This window comes from Dreissena polymorpha, chromosome 12 (assembly GCF_020536995.1).
Source record: "Dreissena polymorpha isolate Duluth1 chromosome 12, UMN_Dpol_1.0, whole genome shotgun sequence".
NCBI lineage: Eukaryota > Metazoa > Mollusca > Bivalvia > Myida > Dreissenidae > Dreissena > Dreissena polymorpha.
The window spans coordinates 46,560,713-46,576,218 of record NC_068366.1 but is presented as its reverse complement, the minus strand read 5'-3'; the positions used below and the strand labels follow the sequence as shown (position 1 = coordinate 46,576,218).

The window sequence follows — 15,506 nt, the reverse complement described above, 5'->3', positions numbered from 1 at the left end:
TATTTTTTGTATCTAAATTTTCTGACACAATTTTTTTATAATTATTTTTAAGTGTCGGAAGACATAGAGTAATTACGGTAGTTATTTTAGACTTTCATTATGAATGACAAAGTTACAGTCTGAACATTATGATTTATGGCAGAACTTGACCTCTGTGTGTGACCATGACTTTTGAGTTGTTACACACGATATTGCTCCTCATGGTGGTCATTTGTGCTTAATTTGTTAAAAATGTATAATGTATGAAAAAGTAAGAGTCTCAAAAAGCTGTTTTATTGCAAAATTTGACCTTTTAAGTGTGACCTTGACCATTGTGGATGGCAGACATGTTTTACATGTGACACACTGTTAGATGATGGTTAGCATTTGTGAAAATTTGTTTTAAAATCAATCCATTTATGGCAATGTTATGGCTGAGGAAGACATTTTCAAGCTTTTGTATTGCATATTTCGACTCCTAAGTATGAAACTAATTGTGGAGACGTATGTTACACGTGGCACTTTGTCTTATGATGGTTGACATTTGAGCAAACATGTTTTGAAATCCATCAATGTATATATTGGAACATTATAGATCAGACAGACATTTGTAAGTTGTTTTATGGCCTTTAAGGAAGGGACACGGGTATTACATGTGACACATCATCATATGATATTTTACATGTGCCAAAAGACATTTTAAAATCTGTGCATATATGGCAAAGTTAAAAGTTATGGCTGAGAAAATAACTGTTGGCATAGACATCGGAACACATGTTCTCATGCACAATGTGACTGCTGTATGCTTTCTTCTTTGAAGGAGCAAAGCATGAAAACTGCAACATAACAGAACGTCTTTTTGAATAGTGTATAAATGAAGATTTATTGATAGCATTTTACATTATACAGGTCAATATTTTAACCCGTTAGATATTTATTTTTACGCATTTGTAGTCCCTTAGAAAGTTAAATTTAGTTAAAGACCTTTTTACTAGATTCCAGTTTTAAAGGCTTCATTTCCAGCCCTAAGATATTGATAAGCAGTAAACAGCATAACACCTTAACAGACTGCGAGTGACTCACAGGCTGTTCTTGTTTTATGCTGTTTGCACATAGCCATTTTCACTTTGCTTCTGAGTGGGAAAGGGTTAAATGAAAGTTACATGGGTAAATCAATACATGTACATTGGACCACTTCGATATTGATGCTTGAGGCAACTTTATAATCAAGATAACCCTTTATTCAGTAAATAGGTCATCCTTTCACTATTATGCCCCCAATATTAACTAAATCAACTCTATTTTCTATAAGCACATTTTTATAACAAACTTGTCAACATCAATGACCTGATTTACCTGGTACTGGTGGTCCAGTGACTGATAGACAAGGGACATCGCTTGGTTGGACAGCGGGTTGTGAAGGATATGTGTTACACCAGCCCCTAAGTATGGCATAGCTACAATAGTCAATGATATGTGAGACACCAGCACACATGTATGTTATAGCTCAAACAGACAATCATCTGTGAGACACCAGCACACATGTATGTTATAACTCAAGCAGCCAATCATACCTGAGACACCAACACACATGTATGTTATAGCTCAAACAAACAATCATCTGTGAGACACCAACACACATCAACAGGTACAGCAAACAGACATATGGAAGACACAAAATCACATGTATGTTATAGCTACAACAATCATATCACATGGCACTTGCATATGTCCTTTAAACACAGGGGTGCCCTTGAGCCTGAATTTCCAAATCAGGGGTACGCATGCATATGAATTGCAAAATCAGGGAAGCCCTGTGCTTTAATTTCCTAATATAAGCTTTTTGTTCTTGTTTTAGCTGTTAAGTAAAGTAGAAATTAATATAGGACAAATCAAATTCAACAGGAAATAAATATAATGCCAAATATCTATAAGTGAGCTAGTTATATATCATACCTGGGTCAGGGCCAAGATTGACATTGACGCTGAGTGGAGGCATGATGGGAACCTCTGAGGTCCAGGAGGCGGACCTGCCTGCGGCCCGATTGGTCGAGTCAGCTGTTGTGGGGGTGGGGTTATAGGACACTGACCGGCAGGGCGGAGTATTCTCCCTGGAACCTGCAAAACACACTGCCTTGAAGGAATATCAAACAACAAGAGATGTGTTTGTCAGATACACAATGCCCCCAATTGCGCCGCTTTGAAGCCATATATTTGACCTTGAAGAATGACCTTGACCTTTCACCACTCAAAATGTGCAATATAAAGTTGCTATCTTCAATATTGCAAAAGTTGAGGCCAATGTTTAAGTTTTCAGACGGACGCACAGACTGACAGAGAGACAGACAGACGGACTGACGGACAGTTCAACTGCTATATGCCACCCTACCGGGGGCATAAAAACAGTCCAATTACAAGCTGCACTATGGCAAATTTGACCTATGACCCCTATGTAAGTCCTTAACTTTTGAGGTGAAACAGGGGTCTAACATGCTTACCCTATCACCATCTTAAAGCAACTGAGTTGGGTTTTAAAGCCGTTGCTACAAGGAAAACTTCTTTGGTGAGTTATAATTTAAATTGAATCAGGACTACCTGTACTACGGGTCATTTTATCTGCGATCCTCTTCCACAAGAAATTACCCCTCTATATTGTGAACTTTTGTTACAAGTGATTTTAAATCATGATGAATTATCATGATGAATGATGAAGTTACATTAACAAAAACTCAGCCAGGTTTGTCTTTTATACAACGTACAATTTTAAATTATAATATTTAAGAATGAGTGTGAAGGAAGAGAAAATAATAGAGGAAGAAAAAAGTAGAGATTGAGATTCAGACTTCACTAAAGCATATTTCTGATATACAATTACTAAATCTTAAACCTCTGAAATTGATGTTTGTACATGTAAAGATGCTTAGAGTACTTTGAATTATAACAACATTATAACATTTAATTTTGAATAGACATAATGTCCATAAAGCTTTGTGAAAAGATATTAAATATTTGATTTTTTTTAATTTTGTAAATAGCATTCTAAAACACACATGAAATCCCCTTTTAAGGCGTTTACATTTTTTTTCCCCACCCTATAGCAGGGACAACCTTCCTGGAAAGCTCAAAGAAACACTGGTTGAAATACTGTTATATGGATGTATCATAGCAACCTTGACATTCTTACTTTATTTATTGCATTTATGAAAAAATAATTGCCACCAATTCATATGTTAATTTTAGAAGCAGACAATAATAAGGGTATTCAATTTTAGCAGTTATACATGTGTTGCAGCATTCAAAGGTAGCAGATAGGTAGTAGATAATAGGTCTGTCAAGTTGCTAAAATGTGCATTATTTTTATTTCATACAATCATTTTTTAGGTGAAACATGAAACAAGGGAGTTAACCTGCATGAGGCACTGGAGTAGTCTCTCTTGACCCTGTGTGCAGATTGCCTGGATAGGTGCTGACGTGGTGTATGGTTGCAGGGGGAGACTTCTGGATGCTGATGTTGGAGGGGGGCTGCACCATGGGTCCATGGGTGGTTACGATGTCAGAATATCCGTCTGACCCAATACGTCTGTGACCACGACCTGAACATCACAGAGACATGACACTATAGGAGCCATACGGAACTAAACAGATGTAAGAAACAATCTAAGTACTCTAACAAGTGCATTAAAGATGTCAGTCAAAATCTAAGTATTGTTACAAAAGCATTACAGAAGGCAGCCAATGCATAGTTACATATAAGAACTTCAATAGATATGTTTAATCTTATTTAAAAAGAGCTGTCCCAATACAGTGCGCTCGTCTATTCTTCTGTTATAGTGCAATGTACATTTTCTTTAAGGCTTCAAATATAATTATTAACAGAAACACTATGTCCCCTTCTGTGCCCCTTTGAATTATGTTTTTTTTTACCTTTGACCTTGAAGGATGACCTTGACCTTTCACCACTCAAAATGTGCAGCTCCATGAGATACACATGCATGCCAAATATGAAGTTGCTATCTTCAATATTGCAAAAGTTATGACAAAATGTTAAAGTTGGGGCAAACAAACAGACCAACAGACAGGGCAAAAACAATATGTCCCCCACTATAGTGGTGGGGGACATAAAAAGACACGTTTGACAGTGATAATATGCAATAGTAACATATTTAGTTATATGCAAAATCAAATGTGAAATTTTCAATTACTTAAAGAAACGTAACCATGCCACAAAACAAAATTGTTATTGTTCATTAATTTGTTATTATTAAAATACATAAAATGCAAATGAAACTATGCAATCCCCACACAAGGGCATATAAGCAGCCTACAAACAAATTTCAATAAAAAAAAACCTCCATCAAAACTATCCTTCATGAGACTAAACTGTATTTCTATGTTAAATAACAGTGACCTTCACCTTGACCAGACTGGCCCCAAATACAATCCCAAACTAAGTCTGCATGAATGGTAGCTACACATCAAATATGAGCAAACATCTAAAAGCAATGTGCTCAGTGGAAACATTTGTTCTACATTTTGTACCAGTGACTTGAAGTAACAAGCCCTATGTGCAATCTCCTATGAAGCCTGCATGTATTCTACTTTCACACAAAATAACTGCAAACTTTAGTTATTGAATGGAATTCAACTGGCCCCTGATGCAATGCCAAGCTAGATTAGCATGGAAGCTACCTACGGGTAAAATATAATCAAAACATCTCCATCCTAATAGAAGTTATTTAAAAAAATCACTTTCTCTATTTTAAGCAACAGCTACCTTCATCCAACTGGCCCAAATTCTGGGTATCCAGAGCTATTTGCCTCAACGAGTGAATTTGCATGATGATCCTATAGTCATGTTTAAAAGTTTAAATTGAATATCTAAAGTACTTATTCTGAATGCTATCTTGCATGCTAACCTCAATGTGAGTGTAAAGGTACAAAAAGGGGCATAATCTTGCTGAAAAGCTGCACCTAGCTATAGGCAATGGTCAGTTACTCATTAAAATACCATGAAAACATATATGAAGTTGTATTTCCATATTTGATGTGCATATTGAGAATTTGAGACATTGAGATGTTGCAATGAAATGTAAACCTGACTATTATAAATAAAAAAGGGCCATAATTCTGTAAAATTGCAGGTTATGGAACTTGGTCGGTGTCTGTGTACCCAAGTATGAAGTGAATACCTGTAGAAGAAACTGTAGAGATAGGTATATTTAGATGTTGCATTATGCACATGCCGACAGCTAGGTGAGTAGTACAGCTCAGACTATTGAGAATAGTCAAGCTAACAATTCAATCAGTGCAACAAGGATAACAATTTAACAAAATTATGCACTAATAATCTAATTCATCATTGCTATTAACATTGTATAAGCAAAGTTTGTCCCAGTGTAATCCATGTTAAGTTTACATATCTGCAGTAAACATGTTAAATGCTCTAATAGTACCACATGGTACTTGAAAAATAGCAATGAAAGCTACAAAACAATAAAATGACACACACATCAAGTGTCAAATATCGGCAGTATTTTCGCTTGTAATGGGAATATGTAACATATAAGTCTTCTAAAACTATTAAAAAAGGGACAATGATATGGGTTCCAATATAGTAGAAATGACACAAGATAGATACCATGAAAACTATAAGTGGTGTTACAATGTTAATCTGTACACACTTAATTTAAAGCGATACAAAAGTACAAGAAGCAAACATAATATAAAATACAAACCTTATGGACTAACTTAAATATTAATTAGCAGGTAATATAAGAGAAGTTCAATTTCCTCTTGGCTGAGTTGTGAGAGTTTAGTTTAGTATCAACGGAAAAATAAAATGGACAAAACATAAATTATGCATAAAACACTTACAGTCCATCAGCTATTAACTTGTTGAAATCCCAAAAAGTTTAACTGCCATCCTTTGACCAAAGGCCCACATAGTATCCAGTAACATTAAGCTCTACACGACATATGATCTAACCTTTGTTCTGCATTAAACATGCATTAGGCATAACTCCCGCTGGCACTAGGAACGTGGGTGTGCCATGGGACCCCGACCTTCGATGACCTAACACTGCAAACCACACAGACACCACAAGTCATACAAACACACAACTAATACAAAGATTAGTAAAATCTACTGGGTTAATGCACATTTTAGTGGATTAATATGCTAATGTTTAATTTGCTCTACAAGGTATATATCTTTGTAATTGAGAAATATAATGGTTTACAGGAAATGCTTTGGTCTTTCTGCCATGTAGAGCTTTGGTATATGATATGCAACCCATGCGACAAATCTAATAATATTTGCTCAGGTCCGATAATATTTCCAAAACTATCGGACCTCGTGTCAGACAACACAAAAACAATATGTAAAACTTAAAAATAAACACAAAACTTTGAATATGTGGAAAAATACAGACTGGTTTATGTTTATTTTACTTTGATAGATTATTTAACTTAAATATAAAACTGATTTTACTGAACAGTTGAACAGACTATCTTTGCTGATGATGTAATGAATTCCAAGCGGGATTCTTAGAACCAGTCAAATATTTATTTATATATTTCTACCAGCCAAAGTTGCCCTTACCAACATAAACAATAATAATTTGAAAACATATTGAACATTTTTATAGTACATGTATATTTGATTAAATACTCCAATACTTGGATTTACCAAGATTTGCTAAGGTTTCATTCATAGAGCTGAACATGGAGATGAACAAACATTATGAATTAACACACAAATGTTTTTTTGAAACTTTCAATAGAATATTTAATGGATCATTTGGGACAAATATATACTTTTAAAAATGAAAGTATGGCAGAATTTTGGCACCTATTTTGACTGACCTGTAAAACAAGCATAAGGATGTTGAAACATGCTAGGTTATGTTATATGTTTATATGAGAGATACCTTTAGGATGTATGATTGGTGTGCCACCTTGAGTGATGATGTTATACTCTGGCATGTGTGTCAGGTCAGCAGAGTACCTGAAACCACAGACCAATCAGTACAACTCCTGCAGTTTCATATTAACGTTGCATTCTGATTGGATAATCTTACCACAGATTAAATGCAGATGAATCTTTTTATTTTTTAACCCTTTACCCCTTATCCTCTTTACTAGAATCAAGTTTTTAAGGCTTCATTTCCAGCCAAAAGATACTGATGAGCAGCAAACAGCATAAAACCTGAACAGATTACGAGTTACTGGCAGGCTGTTTATGTTTTATGCTGTTCGCACATAGCCATTGTCACTTTGCCTCTGAGTGGGAAAAGGTTAACTAAAGTCTTGTGTAAACAAGGGATGCAAAGAAACCTTTTCCAAGCTACAATAAATGGCTCTTAACAATTTCTGAATTATCCAAACAATAAAATAAACTAATACATTACATTCATTAAACAAGAGATGTGTTTGTCAGAAACACAATGACCCCCTACTGCGCCGCTTTGAAGCCATATATTTTACCTTTTATCTTGAAGGATGACCTGGACCTTTCACCACTCAAAATGTGCAGCTCCATTAGATACACATGCATGCCAAATATCAAGTTGCTATCTTCAATATTGCAAAAGTTAAGCAATGTTCAAGTTTTCGGACGGACGGACAGACTGACTGACGGACAGAAGACTAATGGACTGACGGACAGTTCAACTGCTATATGCCACCCTACCGCGGGCATAAAAAACTTTATTCAATGAAAGAAAAAAATAATTAAAACCATATTAAATTGAATATATAACTTACATTTCGAAGCAACCTATTAGGAATTTCTGAAAGAATGCAACCACTTCAAAATATTTTGCAAACATATAATAATGTTCAAAAGGGAAAACAGTAAATGTCCAGACAAACACTTGAAGCCCTGAATTCAGCCTCTGAAGGCAAGTTGTGTACCTCTTCTGAAAGTCTATGGGTGTCCCTGAGCGAGGGCTGTGTATTCCAACAAGACTCTCTCTACTGGCTGCCAGGGAGGGGGGAGCGCTCTTCTGGGCTAGATTCTCCTCCTAAAAGGGAGACTACTCTATACACTCAACTACATTTGATATCTGCTATACAAATTTCAGAATGTAATGCTGAAAATGGGGACAGTCAATTGTGTAATTCAAATCACACTTACATATGTGACTGATTGGAAAGAAATCATTATTAAACAAGAGGGCCTGAAAGGCCCAAAGTCGCTCACCTGAGATAAAATGAAATGACCTGTTCTTTGCACTAAATCATTTTGTATCCCTCCGTGGTCCATTCGAAAGTAGTGCCTATTTCTAAAGAGTTCCTTTTCTCCTCGGTATTAAAAGTAATTAAGCGATCTCACCCATGCTTTTTGTGATTATTTCCTGCATCCTGAGTGTGTCTGCAACATTTTGGCGCATTTCATTGAGGATTACGTTGAAAGATGACTGTTTGGGGTGCGTTTATAAAAGTACGGGGCTTTTGTCGAAAATTCACTTTCGAAACTCTGTTTTCCGAGGGTGCTTGCCTTTGGGCAAATTTTACTTTCTTAGAAGTTGCAAGACCATATATTTTTGACTGCATTTATTGAAAGAGGACAGATTTATCTTTAAAATGATACCGGTCTTGCAAAAATTGATCTATAGGAGATACAAGAAAAATGCTTTGAAAGTTGGCAGTTTTATAATGGGACCCTATGGGAAATGGAATTAGTGTAATATAACCTTTAAAAAACGCACATACCGGGTCTTCAGGTACAATATCTATATAGAAAATCACTATTTAGCTGTGTTATTTTATTGATTGGATTACATTTAGCGGGAAAACATGTGAAAAGTATAATTGTGTATGTGTTTTCTACGATTTTTAAAGGAAAATGGGATTTTTCGGGTAAAAAAAGTAAACAAAAATACGGAAACAAGATTTTCAGAACCTCAGTGCTCACCGATTGTGTTTTAAGAAACTTATAACACTTTTAACGCATCAGTTATATCCACGGCATGCAAATACGTGTAAATGGGCTGTTTATTTTGTAGTTTTATATGATTTACATGCGATTTGAGGTCGCTTTGCCTCCGGAATCAAAGTACAGAAAACGCAAGCCAGATGGCTTATCACATGTCATACTCAAAGGCGTTTTTGGGGTATTTCTAGTTGTCAGATCGACCTGAAATTTTGTATTTGTAGTACAAATATATTATTAATGCTGTAGATGCGTTTCTTCCATGATCTGAAAAGTTTAAGTTTCTTTGCAGGTTACATTACACTAAATCATTTTGTATCCCTCCCTGGTCCATTCGAAAGTAGTGCACACTATTTCTAAAGAGTTCCTTTTCTCTTCGGTATTAAAAGTGATTAAGCGATCGCACCCATGCTTTTTGTGATTATTTCCGGCATCCTGTGTGTGTCTGCAAGATTTTGGCGCATTTCATTGGGGATTACGTTGAAAGATGACTGTTTGGGGTGCGTTTATTGAAGTACGGGGCTTTTGTCAAAATTTCACTTTCGAAACTCTGTTTTCTGAGGGTGCTTGCCTTTGAACGAATATTACTTTCTTAGAAGTTGCGAGACCATATATTTTTGACTGCATTTATTGAAAGAGGACAGATTTTTCTTTAAAATGATACCGGTCTTGCAAAAATTGATCTATAGGAGATACAAGAAAAATGCTTTGAAAGTTGGCAGTTTTATAATGGGACCCTATGGGAAATGGAATTAGTGTAATATAACCTGCAGCCCAAGATATCAATGAAACAAATGTTCTAACCAAGTTTCATGAAGAATGAACAACAAATACCGGGTAGCCCTCTGGCGGCCATGTTTTTTTAACAGAGCTGAACCATTTTTGAACTCTTCCAAGATATGTCCAAATTTCATGAAGATAATGTCTTCTAGACTGTTCACATGTTTTCACTATATACATATAAAGAAAACTGCCCCACTGCCTGGTGCCCATGTTTTTCCACTTATCACGACCATTTTCAAACTCATCCGAGACATCCACATAACTAATGTTTTGACAAAATTTTATGATGATTAAGTAACAAGAAATATCTTTAAAAAAGATATACGGCGTAAATAGTTTAATGAATGAGATCAAGGATAGCGAATGTCTTTTTCTGTGCAGTTCTTAGCTGCATCACACGCAGTACGGGATGTTACGGGGAGTTTTCGCGGCTTATTTTACATTATAACATATTGCTGGTCATAAACCTATAGATACAAAACAGAAAACCAAAAGAAGAATGGAAGTGAAATTTAAACATATGAGTCAACCGGCCACACGAGAACAAACCTGTTTTAGTGGTCTGTCGGGCATTGCTATTTGATTCGATTATTAACAGTATCGAGAATCATCGTGCTCATGCTTAAAGTGATATTATGGGCATTTTGCACTGTTGAATTGAGCTGAAAAGAGTTAACAGGTCAAAATAGTTAGTTAAAATGTGGTTACTGATCAATTATCTGCAACTCACCTTGCTACCAGTTGTTTATAAAAATATATTTTATATTCGATATTCTTACGTGACCCACCCAGTCCTGTAAGCCGAAATGATCCGTAAAACAATATTGTGTCTTTGTGTCGTATGAACAAATCTGCACTAAAACTAAATTTAGGTTCAACTCGTTAACGCATGATCAGTTGTCAAACGAAAGTACGGTTAATATTCAAATGCATTATTTTTCTCTTTCTGGTATATTGTTTTAGTATGTTGATGCTGCATTAATTACTATAAGTGTATATGAAGTAGAAACATCAAAAATAATCAACGGTTGCGATAGACACCTATAAACTGTTACATGCTCATAATATCACTTTAGTACATTAGGCAATATGGTGGAATAATTATTGTTAAATTTATTAAAAATAATATTTATCATTGTATTGTTGAAAACACATTAAGAATCTATTATTGACATACCATAATTATATTGCTGAATATCTTCTTTTAACATATTTCTGGTCTAAAGAAAATTCCAGGTCACCTAGTTCACGGATAGCGTCTTTATTATATAACGATTATTTTACTGACCGCGAACTCCGGTGATGACCTGTATATAAACTCTGAATGTCCGCGACTTGACCCGAAACCTCGCGGATTGAAATGCAATTCTTTAAAGTGAGGCCTCGCTTCCACTGCTCTTTATACTTTTACATGTTAACATGTTGACAGGAATATGGAAGTAAGTACTAAATATGAGAACATAGCCTTTTAAGTATAAACGCTTTTGCGCTGGTAATACTCTGAAAATAAAAGGTGTACGCACAAACTGTATTGATGTCGAGAATTGAGTGTAAAACTGTTCTATCTATTAAGCCTTTTCATTAGAGATAAAATTGTTTCATACAGTAAAACAGTGTTACAAAGACGCGGATATGTTTCCAATGTTCTGGTGGTATACTCAAATCAGCCAATGGAATAAATGAAGTGTATTCATTCGTACCTAGCCGCGGGAAATTTTATTTGAATTTTATTGGACACTTACAAAGGTCAAGTCAGGGTGAAAAGCTGGCTTATGCAGCTTACGCCGAAAAAATGTGACTTCTAGAGTGTTCACAAGCTTTTTTACTATATAAATATAAGGAAAAAGACCCCCCCCCCCCCAGCGGCCATGTTTTTTTATAGATCCAAACCATTTTCAAACTCAAATGTCGTATCTAGGTGTGGTAGTGCGGTCTCGTTTACTTACGCACGTGAACTGGTCACGGGATGGTAACGAGTTATGTAACTTTGTGAGCAAATATTTTATGCGGAAATATTTATTCCACAATCGCTTATTTCCGGTCAGGATGACACTGCTGACTGGTTGTAATTCAATTAAGTAAAGGTATTGCCGTTTACTTGAATCGTTTTATAAACATATTATTCAACAGTAGGCTGTTTTACACTAAACAATTTAGAAATATGAAAATGTATCAATTTTATATTTCATTTCATTAATATTGTGTATCATTCATTACCGTTTTATTTTCAATTTTCTAACATTGTTTAAAAACATTAAGCCTGAAAATGATTAATCTTGATAAATGAACTCCGCAAATAAGAAAGGTAAATCTTGATTTTGAAGATTATTCTGAGTTTGTTTTTTATCTCTAGAAACTTATAATTGAAATTATTTCCTTATTGTTTTCATAGACTATCCATTTGATATTTGCTAACATATCTTTAATATGATTATATAGAGTGAATCATTATGGAATCTTGTTTTGATATGAAGTTCCCATTTAAATTACATATTTTTTTGTTAATTGTTAAAAACATGCATTAAATACTCCCACTGTGAAATAAAATATATCAAACAGTTCAACCAGCTTTTAGTACTGACCACTGATATTAACATCTGGCATACAGCACAGTGAGAGGGTCAGTAAGCTGAGTGGTAAATAGTTACACACTGCAATGATCAATATCTGGGGTCTAACAAATTCTAGAGCAGAACTAAAAATAGATTGGGAAATATGACTCAGCAGGTTAAACAATGGAGATAGATACTGCAAAATTGTGCACATGTTGTCTTCATTTCAGCTTTCTCTTAGTTGATAGGCTTAATTATGAAAATTCTGTGTTATGAACAATTAAATAAAACAGTTAATGGTACATAATACTGACATAATAAAACAAAACTTTACTACACAGGACACAAATGTTCTGACCAAATTTCATGAAGATTGGGCAACTGAATGAAATAAAACTAGAGTATTAACAAGATTTTACTATAGCTGTATAAGGAAAATTGTCCCGCCCCATTGGAAGCCATGTTTTTCAAGCAAACATAATTATTTTCGAACTCATCCAAGATATCATTGAGACCAATCTTCTGACCAAATTTCATGAAGATTGGACAATAAATGTGGCCTCTAGAGTGTTAACAAGGTTTTACTACAGCCATATATAGCCATATAAGGAAAAATTCCCCGCCCCTGGTGGCCATGTTTTTAAAGCAACAAAAACCATTTTCGAACTCATCCAAGATATCATTGGGACAAATCTTCAGACCAAGTTTCATGATGACCGGAAAATAAATGTGACCTCTAGAGTGTTAACAAGGTCATACATTTCAATATAATTTAAAATATAACTTAAGAAGAACATGTGTCAAAAAATGCAAAATAAGCGAGATATTTAATTCTGAAATCGAAAATGTCTGTACAGTCGAATTCGCCAGAATGTATATCATGCATGTACGATGTGAATCTTACTTTAGTTTAATGGTTGTTTTTAAATTCCTGCAGCGATGTCTATTCATACGACACACGAACACTAACTCCGATCCTAATAAAAAGCCGAATTCTTCGGTTATTGTAAGAAAATATGTACGAAATATCTTCGTCACCATCAGCTCGGGGCGCTAATTTGTCTTTGCTGCATTTTATGAAATTCGTCTTCAATATCTTGCCTATTTTGTGTTATTGTAACATATTTATCAATATATTACAATGTAACACATATAAAAATCGTATAGTCTCGCTTTAATTGTTTGACAAAAGAATGCCATATTGTACAGAATCATCAAACAATAAAAAACATATTCAAAAGTTTGCTATCTTCCAGAATGTAAAACTATCTAAATAATTAATTCCACTTAATCTTCTTGTGCTTAAAACAAATATTTTAAAAAGGGAGACAACTCTGTCAATTCAACATAATTTTTCATTTGCAGTTACTTCCCTTGACATGATAAACTATATAGTGTTCAAAAGCTGTTATTACTATATATATTAATATAAGGAAAATGACCCCCCCCAGCGGCCATGCTTTTTTACCGATCAAAACCATTTTCGAACTCAACTGTCATATCCAAAAAACAAATGTTCTGACCAAATTTCATGAACATTGGACCAAAAATGTGACTTCTAGAGTGTTCCCATGTTTTCACTATATACATATAGAGAAAACTGCCCCGCCCCCTGGTGGCCATGTTTTTCCACCGATCTGGACCATTTTCGAACTTGTCCGAGATATCAATGAAACCAATGTTTTGACCAAGTTTCATGATGATTGGGCCAAAATTGTGACTTCTAGTGTCCACAAGGTTTCTCTATAGCCATATAAGGAATACTGCCCCGCCCCCTGGTGGCCATGTTTTTCAACGGACCGGAACAATTTTTGAACTCAACCAACATATCATTTAGACAAATATTTTGACAAAGTGACATGAAGATTGGGCATCAAATGTGACTTCTACAGTGTTCACAAGGTTTTTCTTTTTTTTGACCTAGTGACCTAGTTTTTGACCCAGCATGACCCAGTTTCGAACTCAGTCGAGGTATCAATGGGACAAATGTTCTGACCAAGTTTCATGAAGATCAGACAATAAATGTGGCCTCTAGAGTGGTAACAAGGCAAAATAATGACAAGGCACGACGGACGACGGACGACGGATGACGCACGACGGACAAAAAGCAATCACAAAAGCTCACCATGAGCATGTTGTGCTCAGGTGAGCTAAAAACACTGAATCAGAAATATTCTTAATCAAGAAAAATATTTAAGATACTGAATCTGTAAAAAAAAAGATACTTATTGAAAGAACATATTAACTAGAAACGTGTCTGTAGAACATGGATGCCCTTAATCTCTGCATTTGTCTGAAAAACCTAATTACTAAAAAATAACATAACCAGAATATAGAGGTGAACAAGTTCACACGCTGGTTAATATGTTTGCAAAGTTTCATCCCTTTAGCAGCAATACTTTTTTATTTATGCATGACAAAAGTTTAAAAAATGTAATTGCATAAAAAGGAGCTGTTAAGTAGAACACATCTGAACCCATGTAAGGAGGTACTTTATGCTTGTAAAGTATCAACTCTCTAGCAGCATTAAATTTTTGATATATGCACAACACTATTAAATAACAGTTTTTTTTCCATATTAAAAGGGGCCATAACTCCAGCTGACAGACAAGGGCTAATCTATATGCCCCACCCCGCATAAAATGAAGGAAATAAGAAGACCAGTGATACAAGATTTGAAGCCATCATTAAACTGAAGAATGTTTTATTGCCTATTTTTCTGGACAGTCAAACATATACATGTACATCTGTTTGTTTGTTTTTGCTGGTTATCTCGATTGCTGTGAATGAATGTCGGATTCTTAAGAGATTTTTGTGTCTGCTGTCAAAAAAGTATTTCTGGGGATAATCGTGAGAGTAAGTGATCTGAAGTTTGAAATAAATATTTAAAAACTTTTCAATATTGCAAGTTGCAATTAATTGATATTTATTGAAAAATATGAGACGGTGCCATAATAAACTGGCAAATCCAAAAGCAATTAAAACCATGTAAGATCATTTTTAAGGTTAAATGATGTCCACTAACATAGCTTCAGCACAGCTGATGGAGCACTGACATGTTGGTAGACATACTGGACATGTGACTTACCTCAGGCACGGTTGATTGAGCACTGATGTGTTGGTAGACATACTGGACATGTGACTTACCTCAGGCATGGTTGATGAAGCACTGATGTGTTGGTAGACATACTGGATATGTGACTTACCTCAGGCACGGTTGATGGAGCACTGATGTGTTGGTAGACATACTAGACATG

General features: G+C 35.1%; 1 protein-coding gene across 1 annotated transcript in view; it reads right to left on the bottom strand.

Annotated features, from left to right (window-relative positions):
- LOC127853915 (mitogen-activated protein kinase kinase kinase 7-like) overlaps nucleotides 1–15,506 on the bottom strand; it is a 34,071-nt gene that overhangs the window by 4,494 nt on the left and 14,071 nt on the right. Inside the window, 6 exon segments of the mRNA XM_052388742.1 lie at nucleotides 1,336–1,436; nucleotides 1,936–2,097; nucleotides 3,387–3,572; nucleotides 5,966–6,058; nucleotides 6,909–6,985; nucleotides 7,894–8,003. Coding sequence (XP_052244702.1) covers nucleotides 1,336–1,436; nucleotides 1,936–2,097; nucleotides 3,387–3,572; nucleotides 5,966–6,058; nucleotides 6,909–6,985; nucleotides 7,894–8,003 — 729 coding nt within the window.